The 20,497-nt window shown below is 41.2% G+C and overlaps 1 protein-coding gene and 1 pseudogene across 3 annotated transcripts in view; one reads left to right on the forward strand and one right to left on the reverse strand.

Moving 5' to 3' along the window:
* The window catches only part of SLC35A3 (solute carrier family 35 member A3), a 55,055-nt gene extending 44,943 nt beyond the window's left edge, over positions 1 to 10,112 (reverse strand). The window contains exon 1 of one of the 3 annotated variants that reach the window (XM_025872275.2): positions 9,350 to 10,112. Coding sequence is in view for 2 of the 3 variants with exons in the window: in XM_073896252.1 (XP_073752353.1) it covers positions 8,853 to 9,053 (201 nt within the window). In the remaining variant the exon portion in view is untranslated. Of the gene's footprint in view, positions 1 to 8,852; positions 9,057 to 9,349 lie in introns of those variants that run through there. The other 2 variants (XM_073896252.1, XM_073896251.1) reach the window with 2 other exon arrangements.
* On the forward strand, positions 5,081 to 5,147 carry LOC112824688 (U4 spliceosomal RNA; annotated as a pseudogene).
* Positions 10,113 to 20,497: the final 10,385 nt, after the last annotated feature.

Consider the following 20,497-nt stretch of genomic DNA (forward strand, 5'->3'; position numbering starts at 1 on the left):
CTGTCTTTTACTATAAGGGTCTTGGCTAGGAACTCAGAAGATCAGAAAGAAAATTATTTTCTTGGGGCGCCTGGGTAGCTCAGTCGTTAAGCGTCTGCCTTCAGCTCAGGTCATGATCCCAGGGTCCTGGGATCAGGCCCCATGTCTGGCTCCCTGCTCAGTGGGAAGCCTGCTTCTCCCTCTCCCACTCCCCCTGCTTGTGTTCCCTCTCTCGCTGCCTCTCTCTCTGTCAAATAAATACATAAAATATTTTTAAAAAAAGAAAAGAAAATTATTTTCTTCTCCTACAGTTTCTGGTGACAAAGGATGGGATTGCTGAGATACCTACGTAGAACTCACAGATGGGACCCCAGAGCTCACAGATGGGACCCTGGAAGAACTGGCAGAAGCCAGAGACGGGTAAGAATTCTTACCAAATCAGCTCTCCTTGATCTGTCTGTAACGCCCAGTCAGTCAAGAGAACATGGTAAAATTTCATACGGTCCCTTCCTTTCCAAAATCAGATTAGCAGAAGAAAAACATTTGTAAATATTAGTTCTCTGAATTAAGATTCTTGGTAATTTGGTTTTGGGGTACCCGCTGGTTACTGATCCTTGCCTCCCAAAGTGCAGCTACTACTTCCCTATTTGTCTCATTTTGTGCCTTAAATATTTGGCTTGGCTTTCTGCTTGCCTGGGGCATGCAGGTTATTGGTTCTTGGGTGTGCAAGTGGCTCAACCATCAGGTTAGGAGTCATAAGAATATATAAGAGTAAGAAAATATAAGAATACAGAATATAGAACAGGAGCTGGACAGAAATGTGGGTTGCACCCCATTGGAAGCTAGCATCCTACTGACTGTTGCCAGTTGGGGCGTGGGGATGAAATGGGGACATGTTGTCTCTTTCTTTTGGCTATCTTTAGTAGTGGTTCTAGACCTTGGGAGGGCTGCATTTTTTTACCTTCTCTGGGGATGTCTCTTGCATCACGGTTAAGTCATAAAAGGCTTATTGGTTTTGGTTTTGGTTTTGAGTCACTTGATAGGTTTACCTTTGGTTTAAAAAAAAATTTTTTGGAAAAAAATATTTTTAAAAAGGAGTTCAGTACTGCCAGGAATATTAACTGTTTGTCCCAGCTGAAACCTGATAATAAGGTGTCTCAAAGGATTTTTTAAAGGAACTCTATGGTCAAGTTAGTCTAATTGGAAGCTGGTATTTGGAGAGCTATTTGTTAAGGCCTCTCTGTTCTACTTCATCCTATTCTTCCCATGAGAACTTTTCAGTCCACCGAAGTCCTCTTCCTGAACCCCTGCTGGCTATATGCTCCGCCAACTCTGTCTACCTCCTTCTTATTGGCATGATTTTGCTGAGGATAAGCTGGGCCTGCACTGGTTTCTTTGGGAAACCTAAGATCTTCCCAAACTGACTCCTCGAAGACCTCTCTCCCTTCCCATTGCTTCTGTTCCTTCTTCCTCCTTTAGCCAACTTCAATCTTCCATTCAGTTCCCTCGAATCCTTCAGGCCCCGTCTCCTCCATCCCTCTATCCACCCCTGCAAGACTCCTTCCTGCCCACTTTAGCCCTCAGATGCCTACAGTCACTTGAACTTTAAGCCCCCTATCCTCCATCAGCGCTCTAAGAGAGTTAGAGACAACTACCCTGATGCTGAAAAGGGAAAGGGAGCTATTTGGATACTGGGCAAATGAACAATCTTAAAAAGTCTTCTCAGGGCACCTGGCTGGCTCAGTCAGAGAAGTGTGTGACTCTTGATCTCAGGGTCATGAGCTCAAGGCCCACATTGGGTGGAGATTACTTAAATAAATAAACTTAGGGGGAAAAAAGTCTTTTCAACAAATACTAATAAAAAACTTCAGCCATCTGAACAGGTAACTTTATCTTATTCCATCTGCCAGAAACACAATTTGGATCCAACTGTTCTTTTATATAAACTAGTGAGTTTTCAGGGCGCCTGGGTGACTCAGTCGTTAAGCGTCTGCCTTCGGCTCAGGTCATGATCTCAGGGTCCTGGGATTGAGCCCCGCATCCAGCTCCCTGCTCTGCGGGAAGCCTGCTTCTCCCTCTCCCACTCCCCCTGCTTGTGTTCCCTCTCTCGCTGTGTCTCTCTCTGTCAAATAAATAAATAAAATCTTAAAAAAGAAAAAACAACAACTAGTGAGTTTTCTATTACTGTACCTGACATATGGCTAAGAATTTAAAAGAAAAGCTGTAAGATCTCATTTCTGTTTGTCTACATGTTTTAGATGTGTGATATTTTTCTACCTCTAGATGGTCTTGCCAAAAGTAGTTTGTAAAAGAGCTCAATTTAAATTATGGAAAAAGGAGTACTATATTAATTTAAAATTCTCTGAGAGGAATATAGAAACTAACACAAATGTTTTTAAGTTCACATGACTCCAGTAATCTTTGGCAAATAAGAATATTGTTGGTTTAGCTGAAACAACAACAATAATAAAAACAAACAAACAAAATGGATATATCCCAAAGTTGTCAGCATTAAATATAATGCAGACATACTGCTTTTCTACCTGGGTTTACGAGTCAAATAAGCACACGTTATCTCTATGTTACAAAATCTGTCAGCAAGAAAAAATAGTAAGCTGCTTAATGTCTCATGAAATTTTCATGAGTAACTGAAACGTATTTGTTTGAAACAAGTGAATTAAATAAATGTAAAAAAATTTAAAAATATAAAAATTCATAAATGAACTTTTCAACAATAATTATTTTTTATAGTATGTCTGCTTGAAATAGTTTTCCAAATTTTTTTGGTAACTTATGTCTTTAGAGTTTTGCGAAGTCAAGTTAAATGATGGATATTCAGTGAATAGGTAAAAAAAAGGGGGGGGTTGTAGTGCACGTCCTGAGGTAACCAGAATGTTGGTGTATGAAAACATTTCAAAATTACTTACTTCCTAGTTTTCACTAGAAATAAGGGTTCTAAGAGTTAAGAATTCTAATTAATATATGTAATTAAAATACTAGAAATAAGAGGGGGAACTCTGTATACAAGGAAAGTAAATGTGTTTTGGTATGAAAAACTAGGGGATATGGAGATATGTTTTTGTCAAGGGGAAAAAAAAAAAAAAGAGTAATTTTGTCCTAAAGTAGAATAATTGGTTGTTCCAGAATGAGAAAGAGCAAAATAAAAGACAAAACAAATAGACACAGAAAGCTGGGAAGAGAGAGAGAAATTTATTTTGAGTGGTCAAGTAGCTAAAATTGAATGATGAATTATAAGGGTTATAAAAACAAGCCTTAATATCAAAAGTACATTGACGTAAAACTAGAATTGAGTCTTTTTTTCAAAAAGATTTTATTTATTTATTTGACACAGAGAGAGAGAGAAGCAGAGGGAGAGGGAGAAGCAGACTCCCCGCTGAGCAAGGAGCCTGACACTGGACTCAGTCCCAGGACCCGAGGATCATGACCTCCCTGGAAGGCAGACGCTTAACTGAGTCACCCAGGCGCCCTAGAATTGAGTCTTGTTTCTCCTTAAAGAACAAAGTTTTCAGGGCGCCTGGGTGGCTCAGATGATTGGGCATCTGCCTTCAGCTCAGGTCATGATCCCAGAGTCCTGGGATCGAGCCCCAGATCCGGTTCCTGGCTCGGCAGGGAGCCTGCTTCTCCCTCTCCCTCTGCCTCTCCCCCTGCTCATGGTCTGTCTCTCTCTGTGTCTCGAATGAATAAATAAAATCTTAAAAAAAAAAAAAAAAACAAAGTTTTCTTGGACTATGGATCTACTCTTGATAAGATTGTGAAAGGTTTTCCTTTACCTTTTAAGTAACCTGCTTAGAAAACAAAGATCCTGTGTTTCATCAAAATAACTTCCTGTGCTTCCCATTTTCTTTATCAGGTCTTTGATTACTTAAAAAAACAGAGTCTTCTCTATTAAAAGAGCTAAAGTTATATATATATATATATGTGTATATATATATATATATATATATAGGAACTCTATGGTCAAGTTAGTCTAACTGGAAGCTGACATTTATATATATATTATATATATATATATATATAATATATATATATATATATATATATAAAACTATGTAACTTTCAGTATTTGCCTTCAATGTTTTTGTCACCTTAAAGGGATTGTTTCACAGGACCTATGATCCTATTTAATCATGTGTTTTAAACCCTATTAATATGTTTGGCAAAATTCCCCAAAATCAAATCCTAAATGAAGTCTTTTGGACCTGGAACTTTGATTTGTTCCAGAGGGTCCCTGAAACATCTCAAAAGATTTGTTCTCTCTCCTTATTAAAAAAAGAGATGTCAAACTAATGAGGTTTATTTGATATGTCAGATTATATAGAAAGCCTTGCTAAATAAGAAGTGATGTTTAACCTTCTTAGGTTATGTTTGTATGGATGGATGTTATTAATATGTGTTCCAGAAATTGTATAAAATTTCTTAAAATCTGATATAGCTGGTATAATGTCATCAGTCATAATTCCAGTTATCATCTTAAAGTATGTGTCACAGAAATAACCAAATATCCTTGTCAACTGCATTAGAAATGAACTCTCAGATCTTTTTTTTTTTTTTTTAAAGATTTAATTATTTATTCATGAGAGAGAGAGAAGCAGGCTTCCCCACTGAGCAGGGAGCCGGATGCAGGACTCGATCCCAGGAGCCTGGGATCATGACCTGGGCCGAAGGCAGACGCTTAACCATCTGAGCCACCCAGGCGCCCATGAACTCTCAGATCTTTAACCATGGCCATTTTAAGTCTTTTGTCATTTACAGTAGTTATTTTTTTATGCTGATGCTTTCATGAAAGCTTTTCCAAGCTGCTATGATCCAAAAATGCTTGTCTTCAAAAAGATTCATGGAAATAATTCTGACAAGTACTCTAGAAAACAGGTTTCTGACAACTCTTTAAGATCATACCATTGAACTAAGAATTTTCAGAATTCCATAGGAAAAAACTGAAGGATTCATAAAACTACAATCCAAGATCAAGCAAAACAAGAATTAAATGGGACTGAATAAACTGATGAGGGTGATTATAATTTCTGAGTTTTTGTTTCAAACACTGCTGGTTCTTTAACATTTTGTTTAAAAGATTTAAGGAAGCTTTGCACAGTGGCAGTATCGTAGCCAATGAGGTTTATCTGAGGCGTGATTATTGCTAATTAAACGATTTAAGGAAGGGGTGCCTGGGTGGCTCAGTCAGTTAAGCATCTGCCTTCAGCTCAGGTCGTGATCTCGGGGTCCTGGGATCGAGCCCCAAGTCAGGCTCCCCGCTCAACCGGGAGCCTGCTTCCTCCTCTTCCCCGCCCCTGCTCCTGCTCTCTCTGTGTCAAATAAATACATAAAATCTTTTTTAAAATTTTGTTTTTAATTAAAGATTAAAGGAAACCTTTTCTCTTAGGCTTTCTTGAACTTACAACAATTTGGTAAAGGGTACCTTTGTAAACAGAATTGAAACATTTATCTTTTTCTCCTTACCTAATTCCTCCAGAATTCAGAAACCCTTAGTATTTTTAGTTTCATGGCAATGTAGTTATTTGTACAAGTTCAATATGAATCTGTTCTCCCTGTAACAAGACACAACTGGAAACACTGGCTATACTGCCTAAGTTTTGACTGGAATGTCACATTTGAGAAGGATGGGTATAATATCAGATATGACCAGACAACTTTAAGAAACAAAGATTGACTTTATAGAGCCAATAAAGCCCCTCCAAAAAAAACCCAACTGGTATCTGTCTTTCAGCGTTCTCAGTCTTAATCAGGGAGGTAAGGAAGGTCAATTCCCGGCAGGCCCAAGAAACCCAGGATCTCTTAGGGACCTCTAGAAGAGAGAAGAGAGGAATTCACCCAAATCTAAAGGTATTGCAGGGGGTTCCTGGGTGGCTCAGTTGGTTAAGCGGCTGCCTTCAGCTGGGCTCATGATCCCAGGCTCCTGGGATGGAGTCCCTTATCGTTATCAGGCTCTCTGCTTGGCGAGTAGCCTGCTTCTTCCTCTCCCACTCCCACTCCCCTTGCTTGTGTTCCCTCTCTCAGGGTCTCTCTCTCTGTCAAATAAATAAATAAAATCTTGAAAAAAAGAAATTAAAAGTATTGCAGGCAAAGTCTGATGGTGAATCCTCGGCTTGGTTTCCTAGCCTTGAGGAGCTTTTTAAAAGTCCACCTGGAGATTCCTTCTGAAAAGTTCCAGCAAGGCAGACTTTAAAAGATCCTATATGGTTAATCACTATTCTTACATAAGTAATCAAACCAAGTTTAATGAAACTAGACTGATTTTATTTATTTTATTTTTTTTAAAAGATTTTTATTTTTTTAAAGATTTTATTTATTTATTTGAGAGAGAGAATGAGAGATAGAGAGCACGAGAGGGAAGAGGGTCAGAGGGAGAAGCAGACTCCCTGCTGAGCAGGGAGCCCGATGTGGGACTCGATCCCGGGACTCCAGGATCATGACCTGAGCCAAAGGCAGTCGCTTAACCAACTGAGCCACCCAGGCGCCCAAACTAGACTGATTTTACACACAAGTTAGTCATACTCTGTTTATCTTTGGTAGAAATGGAGATGACTGTAGAGAAAAAAAATTATGTTTCAGTAGCACACTACTGTGGATATCAGATTCTAGACCTGTTATTGTCTTTGAGGTTTTGTTATCTACCGATAAACCGGACTGGATCCTGAATTCCTCTAGTTTCCTCCAATATCTCACTATGACTGTCCAAACTAACATTCCCAACTTTCTCCCACCCTTCCGACTTGGAATCACTAAGAACAAAAACTGCCCTTTTGCTAAAGCCCTGTAAGCTGAAGCTGGACAATTGGATACGAGTTGTGATACAAGTGATCCTGGAGACAAAGATTAATTCTTGTGTGGTGGTGTAACCTTATTTCAGATTTTTATTAATAATCTTATATTTGAATTTGCCTTTCTGGTCCATGTTTGATCCTAGTAATAAATCTTTGAGGTAGTATAAATTCCTCAAATAACCATAATAAAATGCAAATTAACAAATATTATAAAATTATAGGGCTCAGCACACAAGAGGAAAAAAGAGTATTTTGGACTAATGGTAGACTTCAGAAAGCTTTGTAAGGTGTCAACTTCTAGTTATAAATAAAATAAGTCCTAGGGATACTGTATAGCATGGTGACTATAGTTAATAATACCATATTATATATTTGAAGTTACTAAGAGAGTAGATCTTAAAAGTTTTTATCAGAAGAAAAAAAGTAGGGCACCTGGGTGGCTCAGTCGTTAAGCGTCTGCCTTCGGCTCAGGTCATGATCCCAGGGTCCTGGGATCGAGTCCCTCATCGGGCTCCCTGCTCTGCGGGGAGCCTACTTCTCCCTCTCCTACTCCCCCTGCTTGTGTTCCTGCTCTCGCTATCTCTCTGTCAAATAAATAAATAAAATCTTAAAAAAAAAAAGAAGAAAAAAAGTATATTAACTATGTGTGGTGATGAACTTTAACTGGACTTATTGTGGTGATCATTCTGCAATATATACAAATACCGAAACATTATGTTGTACACGTGAAACTCATATGTCATATGTCAATTATATCTTAAGAAATATTTTTAAAAAGAAGGTGCCATTTAAGGCATTAAAGAATAAGTAGAATCGGGGTGCCTGGGTGGCTCAGATGGTTAAACATCTGCCTTTGACTCAGGCCATGATCCCGGGGGTCCTGGGATGGAGCCCCATGTAGGACTCCTTGCTCAGTGGGGAGCCTGCTTCTCCCTCTCCCTCTGCCTGCTGCTCTCCCTGCTTGTGTGCCCTCTCTTGATCTCTCTCTCTCTCTCTCTCCCCCATCTCTGTCTCTGTCACATAAATAAATAAAATCTTAAAAAAAAAAAAAAGACTAAGTAGAATCTCTACAAAGATGGTAAGGAAGATCCTTGTAGAAGAAAGGATGCAAGCAAAGACCAAGGCAGGTAGGCATAAAGCACGTTCAGAAATAACACTTCCAAATAACTACTGCAGTTTAGCTAAAAAAAAAACAAAAACAAAAACCAAAACCAAAAACCAGGATTATGTGAGATAAAGTTAATTTAAAAAAATGAAAGGGACATATTGATCTGATTGGAGCTATGGAGAGCTGCAATTTTGAAAGGTTTTGAATACCACCCTAAATAATTTTAAATGTATTTTGGATCCAATAGAGGGTCACTGAGTGTTTCTGAGGGAAGAGTAACCAGGGACTGCATAAGCTGTCTAACTCTAAGAAGCAGTACGGAGGGGAGTGACTGGAAGGCGGACAAATTGAGGGAAGCAAGTCCAGTTTGGAAGCCATTGCTATATTGCAAATAAGAGAAGAGAATCACCACATTTAGCACGGATGTAGAGGGAAAGAAAAAGGGGAGAAGTGAACTGAGACGCTGAAAAAGCAGACTCTGTACTTAGGAGGAAGTGTTAGGTAGGAAATGTTAGGACCATTAACGTAAACTTAAAACTCATTCCCTTAAAGGAAACAACCGGAGTTTACCAATGAACCTAAGAGCACCAAGTGAGAAACTGTACCATATTTCATCTTTAACTATCAAAGTTGAATGTTGACTGAAAACCCAAAACTCTGATTCCATTTTCAAATACTGCGTGTAATAAAACATAATAAAAGATTCAGTCTTTCTACTAAAGTAATGAAATGTAGGTGGTTGGCTAAGCAAGGCCCATTTCAACGTTCAATATCATTCTTCATAGTTCATTTGAACCAGCGTTCCTGAAAGGTGGTTAGTTGGTTAAATAAATGCTATTAAAATCCTCCCTTCCTCAACACTCAGAACCCTCCCCCAGCATACACGCGCGCGCGCACACACACCTGTTCTGATAGGAATCTCACCTAGCTTCGGACAGCCCCTGCCCATGTACTAGCCTTACCAAGGACAGCCCTTCCATCTCTTGAAGTCCCTGCGGCTTCTGGAGCGCAGGGTCCTCGTCTGGTGGATCGGCGCCTACCACAGGGCTACACTCGGAGCGGGAGCTCAAGGGACGCTCCCCGAAGGAACGACCGCCAGCCCGGCCCACCGGCCACCGGGCTCCGCACGCCCCAGGCTCTGAGGCACACAGTGCCGTTTTCATTCGCTTGACACACCCCTTTCCTCGGGCCCTTTTCCTCCTCCACCCAGCACATTCCGCACGTCGTCCCTCGGAGGTACAACGTGTCACTTCATCCCCTCCCACCCGTGCTTAGCTGGACTCCGTCCCCTTCACTCTGACGGACTTTCCCTCAGGCTCCCGCACACCTTTTCCTCCGCCTCCGCCTCCGCCTCCGCCTCCCGGACCTGCGCCGGACCCCCCGGTAGCCTCTTGCGCTCCGGCCGGCTGCTGCAGCAGCCTGCTGCCCTCCCCCCCCCCCCCCCCCCCGCCCCGCTCACCTTCCGCGCAGCTCGACAGGCTGCCTGCACCCCGGGCGGCGCCTCAGCTCCGCCCGGCACCCCAGGCTGTCCAGCCGGCTGGGTCCCCCGCGACCCCTTGACGCGCTGAGCCGCCGGCTCCAGCCGCCTTAGCCGCCGCAAGCCTGGTGCGGCCCAGGCGTTTCCGGGTTCCCGCGGTCCCGTCCCCCAAATGCTCCGGCTTCCGCCTCGGCCCGGGCAACCGCCGTTCCCGGCTCGGCTGTGGCGGCCCCAGCTTGGCGCTTGCCAGCTCTGTCCCGAAGGCGAGGCAACTAGGGGGCTCGGCCGGCAGCCCCCGGTGTAGGCTTCACCGTCGCGTCGCCGCCCGGGGCACTTGCCTCCTGCTAGATGTGTCCGGGGTGGAAGAATCAGATGGAGTGGCTCCGACCCGGGCTTCTGCGGGGCTGTCCGGTTGTGCAGGGTGCCAGGGCGTCCGACTGCGAAAGGAAAGGCAAGTCCTTTGGGGCAAAGGACCCTCAGAGGGAGTGAAGAGGCGGATCCAGGAAACAAACAACCCCACTGCTAGAAATAGCTGTTACTCTCCCTGAAAACAGCGAGATTAGCCCTGGCGTGGTCTGCCACCCAGGAGTCCAGAAGAAGTCTTGTTGAGTTGGAAATGACCACTTCTCCCATCCTGGCCTAGACCTTGAGTTTGAGGAGAGCCCAAAGCTCTCTTAGTGCTATTAACCAGGAGAGGGGAAGAAACAACAACAGAAAGAAAAAAAAAAAATGGGGCCAGAGGATCCCAGAGTCCTAAGAGACTAACCCCTTCCTGGCTTCATGGATCCCTTACACAATACTACTTTTTTTTTTTTAAGATTTTATTTATTTGACAGAGAGAGACACAGCGAGAAAGGGAACACAAGCAGGGGGAGTGGGAGAGGGAGAAGCAGGCTTCCCTTGGAGCAGGGAGCCCGATATGGGGCGCGATCCCAGACCTGAGCCACCCAGGCGCCCCACAACACTACCTTTTGAAGGCCTTCTGATACCTTTGTTGGAAACCCTCCAACCACGGCAGTCCATTCTGATGGTGGACAAGCTAAAATTAATGTTCTAGGTCCAGTTTGATCATCAAATTGTAGAGCCAGGATTATCCCTTTCCTCTTTTTTTTTAAGATTTTATTTATTTATTTGACAGAGGGATAGAGAGAGGGCACAAGTAGGCAGAGCAGCAGGCAGAGGGAGAGGGAGAAGCAGGCTCTCCACTGAGCAGGGAGCCGGATGCGGGGCTCGATGCCAGGACCCGGGGATCATGACCGGAGCCCAAGGCAGCTGCTTAACCAACTAAGCCACCCAGGCACCCCTATCTCTTTCCTTTTAACACAATGCCTCTGTAAATGAAGCCTACATCTGTTTATATTGCACATGATTAAAACTACCTCCGTAGAGACAGAGCAGGAAAATAAAATTAAACTGTGTTAGAAAAATAACTGGCTTTAAAATTTTCTGTATTGGGGTGCCTGGGTGGCTCAGATGGTTAAGCGTCTGCCTTCGGCTCAGGTCATGATCCCAGCGTCCTGGGATCGAGTCCCGCATCAGGCTCCCTGCTCCTTGAGAGCCTGCTTCTCCCTCTGCTTCTCTCTCTCTCTCTCTCTCTGTGTCTGTCTCTCATGAATAAATAAAAATCTTCAAAAAAATTTCAACTTACTAAAAAAAAAGAAAACAACATTTAAAAAAAATAAATAAATAAAAAATAAAAAAATAAAATTTTCTGTATTATAATCTTGAGAAAATCCCTGGATGTGGAACTTTATATTAGATCTTAATGTTTGTCCAAATATTCTGGAAACAAAATATGGCTGGTACAAAATAGTAATAGCTAGGCACTATTCTAACATATCTATCTATTTATATTTTTTAATTCAAAAAATGGTACTCAGTAAATATGTGTGGTTGTAAGGGGAAAGAGATATAAATGTTTTAAAAATACACCAGCGGAGGTCAATTGGTTAAGCGACTGCCTTCGGCTCAGGTCATGATCCTGGAGTCCCAGGGATGAGTCTGCTTCTCCCTTTGACCCTCCTCCCTCTCATGCTCTCTGTCTCTCATTCTCTCTCTCAAATAAATAAAATCTTAAAAAAATAAATAAAAATACACCAGCAGAAAAATATACCTTAAGCCACAAATACATTTTTTATTTATTTTTCTTTTTATTTATTTTTTAAAGATTTTATTTATTTATTTGACAGAGAGCGAGAGACAGCAAGAGAGGGAACACAAGCAGGGGGAGTGGGAGAAGAAGAAGCAGGCTTCCCACTGAGCAGGGAGCCTGATACGGGGCTCAATCCCAGGACCCTGGGATCATGACCTGAGCCGAAGGCAGACGCTTAACGACTGACCCACCCAGGCGCCCCACGAATACAATTTTAGATTAAAGAAAGACCTTTCAGTTAGCTCAGAAAGCTTTACAATGAGAAAAATGAGAAGTGGAAGCAGTTATAATTATGAAACAGTAACATGTGTTTTGACATCTGGGACAGGCATGAAATTGAAAATGACCAAAACTTTATACAAACAAAAGGGATGATGAAAATAGAGGGCCAATTTTTTTTTAAGGAAATAGAGGGCCAAATATATGAAACCTACAACTGCTGTAAAGTTATGTGCCCTAGCACTGATGACCAAAAGAAAGTAATACTTTCATTAGCCTTTCCTGGCTTTACAATTTATACTCATAAACCTACTGAACTGCTTTGAGTTTCCCTGTATATACCATCCATAGGAACTTTTCCTATTTCTCATGCTGTTCACTAAGTGTAGAATATGTTTCCACTGCTCCTGCATATTTTTTATAGCTAGCCCATTCCACTTTTAATTCTCTGCCCAGATGTTAACACAAACTTGAAGCCTTTTCTAGCCTCCTTCCTCCCAGGGGTCTGATCTCCTTCTCTGGTTTCATAGTGTTGTGAGGCACCCTGTGCCTACCTAGATAATTTTACTTCATTGTATTGTGATCTGTTTCATATCAATTCTTTCTAACACTTTCCTTGAGATCAGTGCTATCTCATTTATCTCTGGATCTTCAGCATTTAGCACCCTGGTTAGCACATGGTAGAAACTCAGTACGTATTTCCTGAACTGAGATGTTGGTAATGATGTCAAAGACAAGACAGACAGTACAAAAGCTTGCCAGGGAAGAATGTGAGCAGAGCCTGAACTGCAAGTCTAGGCACCTAACACATTCAAAGAAGTTAAGTCAGTACCCAACATCTGAAACTCTTCTAATAACATAAATTTAATAAGGATTGTCCCTTTGAGTAGCTTGCCTATATCATCTCATCTAACCTTCAGAACAGCCCTGTAAAGTAGGCATTAGTGTCTGTGTTTTACAGAAAGAGAAACGGAGGCTTAGTGACATTCAATAATTTACTGAAGTTCCCAGACTTACTGAAAGATAAACTGGGATTCAAATCCCAATTTGTCTGCTTTTAAAGTCCATGCTTAAAACACTACATTTAGCTAACGTATAGAAAGAAAAAATGGCTGTGGCGCCTGGGTGGCTCAGTTGTTAAGTGTCTGTCTTCTGCTCAGGTCATGATCCCAGCGTCCTGGGATGGAGCCCCGCATCAGGCTCCCCGCTCTGCGGGAAGCCTGCTTCTCCCTCTCCCACTCCCCCTGATTGTGTTTGCTCTCTCACTGTGTCTCTCTCTGGCAATTAAATAAACAAAATCTTGAAGGAAGGAAGGAAGGAAGGAAGGAAGGAAGGAAGGAAGGAAGGAAGGAAGGAAGGAAGGAAGGAAGGAAGGAAGGAAGGAAGGAAGGGAAAGGAAAGAAAGAAAGAAAGAAAGAAAGAAAGAAAAAAAGAAAGAAAGAAAGAATGGCATAGGAAAAGAATGAGCCAGAATAGAAAAAATGTGGCAGACAGCAAAAGTGGCAATAGAGTTAAGAAGTGTTAGTGAAGGGACACCAGGGTGGCTCAGTCGGTTAAGTGTCTGCCTTCAGCTCAGGTCATGATCCCGGCATCCTGGGATGGAGTCCCATATCGGGCTCCTTGCTTAGTAGGGAGCCTGCTTTCCCCTCTGCCTCTCTCTCTCCCTCTCTCTGACAAATAAATAAAAATATTAGAAAAAAAAGTGTCAGTGAAGAACAGAGATAGCCATGAAGGAAGGGAGAAAAACAGCAATCTGGGAACACTGTGGTGGAGGACTAGCTTTGGCATCCCTATGATAACAGCTCTGAGAGGCAAAATTTTGGCTACTTAAAGACAGATAAAGTTGAACAACATATGGGCCTGAGGATAGGCAGGGTCAAACAAGACTAAGTATCTCAACAGGACTTGATTAGAATTGCCAAATAAAATACAGGACATGTGTGTCATTCAGGGCCATAGCACTGAACTGCCAATTTGTGACCTTCCAAAACCTTCTTTCTCTCAGCTTTGGGTCTGGCAATGTTCATTTCATCAGTCTGCATCCTACAATGAGTAGATGAAAAGTGAAAGCCCCAGCAACCTGCAGTAGACCCAGAGCATACACAAGAAATAAATCTTTGTTATTATATCAAGATTATATATTATATTATATTATATTATTATATTATTAAGATTTCAACAAAACCTAGCATACATTGATTGATACAGATATTGTTGCCCAGAGATGGAGTGTTGCATATGTTAACAAAAACCAGACTTTTGCAACATTGGCTTAGGGGTGAAATAAGCTTATTTTAGAAGCCAGAGGAATGACAATATTTGCTATGCACTGGAATATTTGATAAAAGTGTCACCTACAATAACTTGTTAGGTAAATAATGAACCTTGCATGCTTATAGCTCTGGAAGAAACTAGAAAACAAATGTTAATAGCATGTGTTGGTTAATGTTGGCGGCGTTTGACAACATACTTCATGAAAGATAAGTACTCAAAAAATAATTGATTAATTTATAAGCAGAAATGGAAAGGAATAGGGGCACCTGGGTGGTTCAGTCATTAAGCGTCTGCCTTCGGCTCAAGTCGTTACCCCAGGTTCCTGGGATCAAGCCCTGCATCGGGCTCCCTGCTCAGCGGGAAGACTGCTTCTCCCTCTCCCACTCCCCCTGCTTGTGTTCCCTCTCTCGCTGTGTCTCTCTCTGTGAAAGAAAGAAAGAGAGAGAGAGAGAGAGAGGAAAGAAAGAAAGAAAGAAAGAAAGAAGAAAGAAAGAAAGAAAGAAAGAAAGAAAGAAAGAAAAAAAAAAAAGAAAGAAAGAAAAAGAAAGAAAGAAGGAAAGAAAAAGAAAGAAAGAAAGAAAGAAAAAGAAAGAAAGAAAGAAAAAGAAAGAAAGAAAATGGAAAGGAATAAAGAGAACACAAACATTCGGGAACTTGCTGTGTTGGGAGTGGTAAATGTCTTTCATCTCCAACTGGTGAACTATAAAATTGAGTAGGCTTTTTTTTTTTAAAGATTTTATTTACTTATTTGTCAGAGAGAGGGAGAGAGAGAGAGAGGAGAGAGCACAAGTAGGGGGAGTGGCAGGTAGAGGGAGAAGCAGGCTCCCCAGGGAGCCCTAGGCAGGACTTGATCCCAGGACCCTGAGATCATGACCTGAGCCGAAGGCAGACACCCAACCAACTGAGCCACCCAGGTGTTCCTTGAGTAGGCTTTTAAACAACAACAACAAAAGCCATCAAAACTAGGCCTATAGTCAAGGATAAAAGTAAGCATATCTCTGTCATACCCATCTTTAAAATTTCTGAATGGATTGGAGTGTCACTCAGTACATCCTTTCAATGGGTGACATGGCTGAGGAAGAAGGGAATAAAGGTGTTGCTCTCCCACTAAACTTGATGGATACAAAGAACCTAGAATTAAATAGATAAACAAATGGAGATGTGTCAAGAAAAGAACTGTGGGTATGACTATTAGCAAAAGAAACACAGGAATCAAGTAGAAAAGAAGCCAGTTATGCTGATGAAATAATTGTGCTGCCAAAGCAACCAAGAGCCTGGACAAGACTTAAAATACCTCTTTGGGTGGGAGAGGTGCCTGGGTGGCTCAGTCGGTTAAGCGTCTGACTCTTGATACTGGCTCAGGTCATGATCTCAAGGCCATGAGATGGATCCTGCTTCAGCTCCCCACTCGGGGGGGGATCTACTTGAGATTCTCTCTTTCTCTCCCTCTGCCCTTGCCCCTGCTCTCTAAAATGAATAAATAAATCTTTAAGAAGAAAAAAAAAACCTCTTTGGCCTCCAACCTTCTATAGAAAAGAAATGAGTTCAAAACACTGCTCAGCCTCCAAAGAGTGCATGCTCTCTAAAGACTACTTCAGATACAACCAAGGAAGATATGTCCCGTATGTCAAGGGACATAGAAAACAATGAATTAGACAGCCATTCTTAGCAGAATTAGCACCAATTCAAGAAATATTCCCTATGCCCATAGTGGCAGGACTTCACAACATTCTTGCCATGGACCAGTGTCAGCTCTATATTTCCATTGGCCCTCCTCCCCATCTCTTTTTTTTCTAATAACTCTCTATCCTCCCCACCCTGCCCCCACTCCTAAGGTACTTTCTGTTCTCTATAAATTTGCCTATTCTAGATACTTCAAAAAATGTTATACAATATTTGTCCTTTTTAATTTGGCTTATTTCACTTAGCATGATGTTTTCAAAGGTCATCTATGTTGTAGTATGCATAAGAACTTCATTCCTTTTTATTTTATTTATCCATCCATTAAAAGACATTTGGGTTATTTCTACCTTTTGGCTATTGCGAATAACGCTGATGTGAACATTCATGTACAAGTATCTGAGTCTCTGTTCTCAATTCTTTTGAGTAGATACCTAGCAGTGAAATTGCTGGATCATATGGTAATACTATGTTTAACTTCCCGAGGAACTGACAAACTGTTACCAAAATAGCCGCACCGTTTTACATTCTTACCAGCAATGTAGAAGAGTTGCAATTTCTGCACATCCTTATCTCACTTTTTTTCTGTTATTTATTATAGCCATTCTACTAGGTGGGAAGTGGTATCTCATTAGGCTTTGGATTTGCATTTCCCTAATGACTAATGATTTTGAGCATCCTTTCATGTGTTCATTGGACATTTGTATATCTTCTTGGAAGAAATGTCCTTTGCCCATTCTCTCTCTCTTTTTTTTAAGATTTTATTTATTTGTTTGAGATAGAGAGAGAGAGCATAAGTGGGTGCGGGAGGCAGGTAGAGGGGAGAGGGAGAAACAGCCTCCCCTCTGAGTAGGGAGCCCGATGAGGGGCTTGATCCCAGGACCCCAGGATCATGACCTGAAATGAAGGCAGACATTTAACTGACTAAGCCACCCAGGAGCCTCAAGGCTACACAGTTTTTAATAAGACTTGTAAGAATGAAATTGCCTGTTAACACAAAAGATACTTACTTTCAAATTAGGTAAATTCTGATTCGAATATGTTTATAGGAATACAGCCTGTGGAACACAAAACTTGTGGAAGTATGTCTCAATAGGTTACACCAACATATCAAAGTTTCTTGAACTATTACAAAAGGTATAGTGTCCAGCTCTGGTTAAATGGCATAAGCGTACTCTACCCTATTTCTTCTTTCAATAAAAACTCTGGAGAGTATATGTAAAGCAACCAACTGAGGACCCTGAAAAATAAATAACAGTGGACAAATATGGGAGGAAATCAATACTCAAAGACCAACAAATGGTGAGTCTCATATTTTTTTCCTTCTATCATTCCTTGGTTTAGTCTCAAGGCATCCCAAATTCTGGAACATTGCAATGGGCACAGCCAAGAGGAAATCTGTCTAATAAGAGGAAGGAGAAGAGGTAGCCCCGAAGAACACAGAGAATGGGGGAAATATCTTGTTTCTATTTTCCTCCTGGCTTTGCAGGGCTCCAGTTCCAAAGCTGCACTCTGTGAGCAGTTGGCCGCATCAGCAGCTGAGCTTCCTGACGTGCCTTGAAGGGAAATCCAGTTGTGGGAGACATCTGACAGCATAGGAAGACCGAAAGCCAGGCATTCTTGGCAGGAGGATCAGGAAAAGGAACACTGGGAGCCAGAGAATGTTGTGGAGATTTTGGATGGGAGAGAGCTCAAGAAGGGAAGTTTATAGATTTGTGTTTGAAGTGCTAGGATCACCCTGAGGCACTCATGTGTGAAACTAACCTGACATAGAAGACCAAAGGTTTTGAACACTACTCTATGGTGTAGACCACCACCCAGGCCCCTTTAGCTTCTGAGAAAACACACATAGACCAGATCCAAACAGTACTGCCAGGGTCTGAAAACTGAAATTATATATATATAGGAACCCATGGCCCACCGAAGGCAGGCTAAGACTTTTTGCCTGAACTTAACTGGGACAACTAGCTGCTAAAACAAAACAAAGAAAAACCTAACATTCTTCAATGGATTTTGACAGGGCTGAGTCATAGCAATTAACATAGCAATTTAACATAGCAATTACAACATCCAGGATACAGGGGCATCTGGCTGGTTTAGTCTGTAGAGCACGTGACTCTTGATGTCCGGTTGTTAAGTTTAAGCCTCAGGTTGGGTGTAGAGATTACTTAAAAACAAAATCTTAAAAAAAAAGTAAAATCACAAGTAAGATACCAGTATGTACCTATGAGAGTGGTAAACAAACAAACAGAAAATAACTAGTGCTGAGAAGGACACAAAGCAGCAAACTATATGTTGTTGGTAGGAATACAATATCATAGAGCTACTCTGGAAAATAGTTTTGCAGTTTCTTATAAAGTTAAACATATGCTTATACAACCCAGCAATCCGGCTCCTAGGTATTTATTTACTCAAGAGAATTGAAAGATTATATTCACACAAAATCCTGCGCATGAATGTTTACAGCAACATGATTCATAATTGCTCAAAACTAGAAATGATCCAAATGTTTTTGAAAGGGTACATCCATATGATGGAATACTGTATGACCCTGTTATATGACATCCAGGAAAAGGCAAAATTATAGGGACCAAGTAGTAGGAACTAGTGGTTGTCAAATGTTAGAGGTGGGGAGAATTTTTTTTTGATGGATTTCTTTGGTTTTATTTAAATTCAAGATAGTTAACATATAGTGTATTATTAATTTCCGAGTAGAATTTAGTGATTTATCATTTGCATAGAACACTCAGTGTTCATCACAAATGCCCTCCTTTTATTTTTAATTTTATTTAAATTAATTAACATATAGTGTATTATTAGTTTCAGAGGTAGTTCAGAGATTCATCAGTTTCATATAACACCCAGTGCTCATTACATTATGTGCCCTCCTTAATGCCCATCACCCAGTTACCCCATCCCCCCACCCCTGTCCCCTCCAGCAACCCTCAGTTTGTTTTCTATAGTTAAGAGTCTCTTATGGTTTGTCTCCCTCTCTGTTTTTTTCTTATTTTATTTTTTCCTTCCCTTCACCTATGTTCATCAGTTTTGTTTCTTAAATTCTAATTATGAGTGAAATCATGGTATTTGTCTTTCTCTGACTGACTTATTTCACTTAACACAATATACTCTAGTTCCATCCACATCTTTGAAAATGGTAAGATTTCATTCTTTTTGATGGCTGAATAATATTCAGTTGTATATATGAACCACATCTTCTTTATCCATTTATCCATTGATAGAGACTTGGGCCCTTTCCATAGTTTGACTATGGTGGACATTGGTGCTATAAACATTGGGGCACATGTGCCCCTTCGATTCACTATTTTTGTACCCTTTGGATAAATACCTAGTAGTGTATTTGCTTGGTCCTAGGGTTGTTCTGTTTTTAACTTTTTGAGGAAACTCCATACTGTTTTTCAGAGTGGCTGTACCAATTTTCATTTGGGTGGGGAGAAATTTTGACTACAAAGGAGTGGCATAAGGAAATTTTGAGGGAAGCTGGAGCTGGTCTGTGTCCTAATTGCAATGGTAATTACACAAATCTATACATTTGTTAAAATGAACAGAAGAGAACACCTTTTTTAAGGAATGAGTTTTATTGTCTCTTTATTTCCCACAATAGTCACCTCCAACCTTCACAAATCTCTACCTCCCCCCGTCAACCCTTCCCCTCACACACACACCTGAAAGAGAAAACTGAAGTTATTAGAGAACTTTCTCAGCACCTTTGTCAGCTTCTTGCACTACCCCTGTGGTAAGCAGAATTCTAAGAGGGCCCCCATGATCTCCACCCCTGGTGTCATGCCCATGATTAGGTTATGTTATATAGCAACAACATCAAACTTTACTTAAACCTGGAAAACAGTGATGCTTAAGAAATCCCCCAACCTTCTGTTTTCCAAAATTCCTTTACCCTTTTATGTTCTGAGAAATAGTTTCCCATAGAGAACCACTTTTTCCGACTTAAATAAGATATGCTGTCCAACTTGTTCATGGTTCTCTTAAGACTCACAGATGTCTCCATTGTTTATCTCTAACAAGCCCCTTTTTACATGAACCTGATGATGTGGGCAGACTCAGAACATCTAATTTCCATTCTCTGTCTCATGGTTGATTAGCTGAGATTAGAAGTATTTGTTTGCCTGAAACTAGCTGTCCACAGAGAAAAACATTTCCTGTTCAGTTAAGCAAGTGAGACCTCCCCCTGCTTGCAAAACAACTCCAACTATAAAGCACTCCATGTGCTACTTGTTTAACCTTAAATAACCAAAATACCATAGCCTGGGTGGCTTATAAACAAGAGAAATTTATTACTCACAGTTCTGGAGGCTGGGAAGTACAAGGTCAAAGAGCTGGTAGATTTGGTGTCTTTTGAGAGCCTGCTTTTTGATTCATAGATTGCAGCTTCTAGCTCTATCCTCATGTGGCAAGTCTTTTTTTAAGAGTCTTTTTTGGTAAGAGCCCTCATCCCATGCATGTGGACTCAATTCTCATGACCTAAGCACCTTCCAAAGGCCCCACCTCAATATCATCACATTGGACATTAGGATTTCAACATATGAATTTGGGGGGGGGTGACACAAACATTCAGGGATAGCACCTCTCTGTGAAACTTTAAGCCAAAACCACCTCCTCAGATACTCTGATCTTTGGATCTTCAAGGTTCTTCCTAATAGTCTCCCTCATTTTATTTTCCTTGAATAAAATCAATATCCTTACCTGTCCAGTGTTTGATTTCGATGGGGGTGGTGCAATGACTCAGATAGGATTGGGCCTCACCTTCAATCCCTCTTTGCTCCACCCAG

Source organism: Callorhinus ursinus, unplaced genomic scaffold (assembly GCF_003265705.2).
Source record: "Callorhinus ursinus isolate GAN/ISIS: 27379988/994484 unplaced genomic scaffold, GSC_fseal_2.0 scaffold9, whole genome shotgun sequence".
NCBI classification, from domain to species: Eukaryota; Metazoa; Chordata; class Mammalia; order Carnivora; family Otariidae; genus Callorhinus; species Callorhinus ursinus.